This window comes from Zeus faber, assembly GCF_960531495.2.
Source record: "Zeus faber genome assembly, chromosome: 16".
In the NCBI taxonomy this organism is placed as follows: Eukaryota; Metazoa; Chordata; class Actinopteri; order Zeiformes; family Zeidae; genus Zeus; species Zeus faber.
Genome location: NC_137202.1, coordinates 23,379,724 through 23,382,574, shown reverse-complemented (window position 1 = coordinate 23,382,574; position 2,851 = coordinate 23,379,724). Strand labels below are relative to the sequence as shown.

Below are 2,851 nucleotides of genomic sequence, written 5' to 3'. Positions count from 1 at the left end.
CTATTCTGGTCAACAATAAATGAAGCAGATTCTCACCAACACAGCGGCTTTCGCTGCCATCAAAGTAACATCAGCACAAACGGGCAGTAAAACTTCCGTCGGTGGCATTTCAAGGCTGGTTTCTTCTATATTCGCTTGTTGAACATGCATTTCACTTGAGGTGCGTGTCACTCACTTCCCCACATGAATACGTTATGCCCGAAAGTTTAAACAGATCCGTTACCTTTCAGAGTGTAGAACCAAAAGGGTGTCCGATATCTGACCCCGGGGGCCTCCAGGACGCCCGGATCGGTTTTCGCAGCTTTCCCCTTTTCGAAACCGTCTAATCCCGTCGACTCTCGCCCCCCCCCCCCCCCCTCCTAGGTTCCTTCAAATGGCGCCGCAGTATTTCTTCTACAACCTCCCGGCGAGCGAGAGCAAAGAGATACTCCAGAGCACGTTGGGCGACGGAGCGCCGCCCTCCCACGCCAGCAGGAAACCCTCCGACCCGGAGGACGAGCCGCAGGAAGTCCCGGCCACCGAGCGCTGCGTCGTACAGTAGCTGGAAAAGCGGGAACAGGGTGCCCTGCAGAGACGCTTGATATGAGGAGATGAATTCACAGGCGAGAAAGCCGGCCACCCCGGCCCAGAATATATGTCACAATCAATACGCAAGCGAATGGAACCGGACTCCTAAACCATATCTTGTTAAATACTACACAAGATTTATTTTTAATTTGGTTGATTTACAATGTTGGCTGACGTCAGAGTCAAGTTAGTTAGGCTCCCCCCCAAAAAAAAAAACAACAAAAAAAAAAAAACCTCAAAACATCTCAAAGTTTGAACGGACCCGTTTCCACCGTCGGGAACATCCTCAGAAAATGGAAGGTAAACGGCGGAGTTGAAGTGAAGCCCGGGTCAGGAAGAGCAAGAAAGACTCCAGATAAACGGGGGGGGAAAAAAAAAAAAAACAGGTGAGAAGAAGAACCGTCGCTGCAGGAAGCCGCTGTGGGCACGGGGGTGGATCCGGCGCGGGGGTTGATCCTTCACAGGTCAGCGACACTGCGCACTTAAGCCGGCGAAGACATCCACGGCAGAGTTGCCAGAGGGAAACCTTCCCTACGACCCTCAACCCGAAAGGAAGCGTCCGAAACACCAGAACCTTTAGAAGCCTTAAGCCTTTTGGAACTATGCACTTTGGACCGTTAGAAACTGAGGAAAAAAAAATGTGGAGAACGGGGGGTAACGTCGTCGAGCTCGGGGGGTTGGATCCACGACGCTTTGGAGTTCGTGCGGCCGCCGGGGGAGCACAGGGAGTAATCGTTGGGGCGGAGGGCGGAGCGGAGTCCGTCTAATATCCACGGATTCCAGGGGCTGATCGGAGCCCGTCCAGCCAGCGGAGGTGACGAGGGGTGGGGTCCCCCGGCGAGACGACGACACCAAGCCAACCCCAAAGTCAACCACCAAGGTCCCCCAGGAGAGGAGGGCCAAGCTTCTTGGGATGAGTGGCCTAAACACTCTGTCCCCCCCGGGGCTGGAATATCAACAGAAAACCTGCCAGATGTGCACGGACGACCAAGAATATTACTGGACAACAGGCGTTCCCAAGATTCCCAAAAGAAAGGACGAGGAGGCTACAGGAAGCGTTGGCAAGCCCTTGAAGTTGCCAAGGGAGGAGTTGGGAAGTACTGACTGACTGGGTTCCCGCCCCCCCACGCCCCCTTTTTATTCCCCCCTCATTTTAAACGGTAAAAATAAATAAATAAAGATTTAAAAAAAAATTATAATCTTCCTTTAACTTTTTGAGGGAAGGTGTCGCTTTTGACTTTGTACGCTTTAGAGGTCAGGTGAGCTCCCGTTCACTTCGGCGTCCAACCTGTATCACATATTGACATATGGGTGTTTAGGGTGAAAGGTGTTGTGTGGGTGTAGGTGTCACGTCCTCGGTCTCTCAAGCATCCGAGCCGTCTTCCACCGTCGCCTGTTATTAAATACTTTCATTTGTAACGCTCACAGATGCCACTCTTTGCATTTAGTGATATAGAATCATTCGTTTAATAATCATTGTAATTATTGCCGGCGTTCTTTCTGAACTGACTTTTCCTCAACTCTCACGCTCTGACATCAACAATGAAACATGTTAAATGACCTTGTGTTGACTTCAGCGTTGTTGCGTCGTCTTTTTTGCATTTTTAATCATCTCTTGCGAACCACTTGCTGCTCTTGGACGGGGGTTTGTTTTTTGTTTTTTTGCCCGCGTGCACTCGCGCCGCGTTCTCCGGCGTAATCGCCGAGGTGGAGGGGGATTTGGAGCCCGCCCGCGGATCCCATCTGGTGCGGACGGAGTTTGGGTGGGGTGACCCACTTCCCCGCCCAGCGCATTACGGCACCATCTGATCTCCCGCGCAGCCTGGGACGAATACCAACCAGAGCGACGCCGGGTCCAAAACCGCATACTTGCGTACATGCTTGCGTACATGCTTGCGTACATACTTGCTTAGCATGGCAAGTTAGTATGCGGGAGCCTGTCAGAAAACTTGGTATGGGTCAAACAGCTACACCCGCTCCAACTTTACTTCACATTGTTTTTTTTATTGAACTGGCAACCCGTGACTTAACCTGGGTGCGCCTCTATCTGAGCAATGTGTACCTCTGGTCAGACAGGCTTAGAATAAATAAATAAAGGAATGGATAACATATTGCATCCTTGTCCTCCAGTACAAAGAACCGCTAATCATCGAATAAACTTTGATAACAGATGAGTTATTAACATCCCGAGTGACAACTGAAATCCTATTTTGATTATATGCCAAAACATGGTAAATTACAATCAATTTACTTTTGAGATCATTTACTTGTCCATTAAAAAAAT

At 50.2% G+C, this 2,851-nt stretch overlaps 1 protein-coding gene across 1 annotated transcript in view; it reads left to right on the top strand.

The window, feature by feature from the left end:
* dhx32b (DEAH (Asp-Glu-Ala-His) box polypeptide 32b) overlaps window positions 1-2,851 on the top strand; it is a 13,054-nt gene extending 10,203 nt beyond the window's left edge. The window contains exon 11 of the mRNA XM_080016959.1: window positions 364-2,851. Coding sequence (XP_079873085.1) covers window positions 364-541 — 178 coding nt within the window. The 3' untranslated portion in view covers window positions 542-2,851. The remainder of the gene's footprint in view (window positions 1-363) is intronic.